The following is an 871-nucleotide window of genomic DNA, read 5'->3' on the forward strand; positions in this document are numbered from 1 at the left end:
CCCGCCGCCCCCGCCCGCGCCGCCGATGATGTTCTCGATGCTGAAGGAGGGCCGGCTGCTGGGGGGCTCGGCTTTGACGGCGGCGGCGGCCCCGGCGGCGGCGGCGGCGGCAGCGGCGGCGCTGAGGCTGCTGAGCTGGAGCTGGAGGCTGGGGCTGAGCTGGGCGTTGAAGGCTTTGCGGCTGAGCTCGCTGGAGGGCAGGAGGGGCACGGCGGGCGGCAGCATGGGCCCGACGGGCGGGATGTAGGGGTACTGGAGGGCGGCCGGGTGCGGGTAGGCGCCGGGGGGCAGGCCGTAGGCGCGCCCGTAGGGCCCCGAGGAGGAGGCGGCGGCGGCGGCGGCCAGGCTGTAGGCGCCGAAGCTGTGCATCATGAGGGCCGTCTGCTCGCGGAGCTGCTCCTGCTGGTGCCGCTTGAAGCGCTTCCGGCGGCGGAGGAAGGAGCCGTTGTCGAACATGTCCTCGGACTGCGGGTCCAGCGTCCAGTAGTTGCCCTTGCCCGGGTTGCCCGGCTCGCGGGGGATCTTGACGAAGCAGTCGTTGAGCGACAGGTTGTGGCGGATGGAGTTCTGCCAGGCGGGGAACTTCTCCCGGTAGTAGGGGAAGCGGCCGCTGATGAACTCGCAGATCTCGCTCAGCGTCAGCCGCTTCTTGGGGCTCTGCAGGATGGCCATGGTGATCAGCGCGATGTACGAGTAGGGCGGCTTCACCAGCGGGTTCTTGCCGCCGCCCCCAGAGACAGCGCCGCCCGACGACGAGGCCACGGGCCCGGCGGGGGCGGCTGGAGGCGCGGCGGCGGCGGGCGCGGCAGGCGGGGGGGCGGCCCCGAGCGCGGGCTGCGGGCCGGCCTCAACGGGCGAGAGGTTCCCGCGG

General features: G+C 73.9%; 1 protein-coding gene across 1 annotated transcript in view; it reads right to left on the bottom strand.

Annotated features, from left to right (window-relative positions):
• Nucleotides 1-871, bottom strand: part of FOXD3 (forkhead box D3) — a 2,480-nt gene that overhangs the window by 273 nt on the left and 1,336 nt on the right. Inside the window, exon 2 of the mRNA XM_015416174.1 lies at nucleotides 15-779. Coding sequence (XP_015271660.1) covers nucleotides 15-779 — 765 coding nt within the window. The remainder of the gene's footprint in view (nucleotides 1-14; nucleotides 780-871) is intronic.

Source organism: Gekko japonicus, unplaced genomic scaffold (genome assembly GCF_001447785.1).
Source record: "Gekko japonicus isolate JY-2015 unplaced genomic scaffold, Gekko_japonicus_V1.1 scaffold479, whole genome shotgun sequence".
Taxonomy (NCBI): Eukaryota; Metazoa; Chordata; class Lepidosauria; order Squamata; family Gekkonidae; genus Gekko; species Gekko japonicus.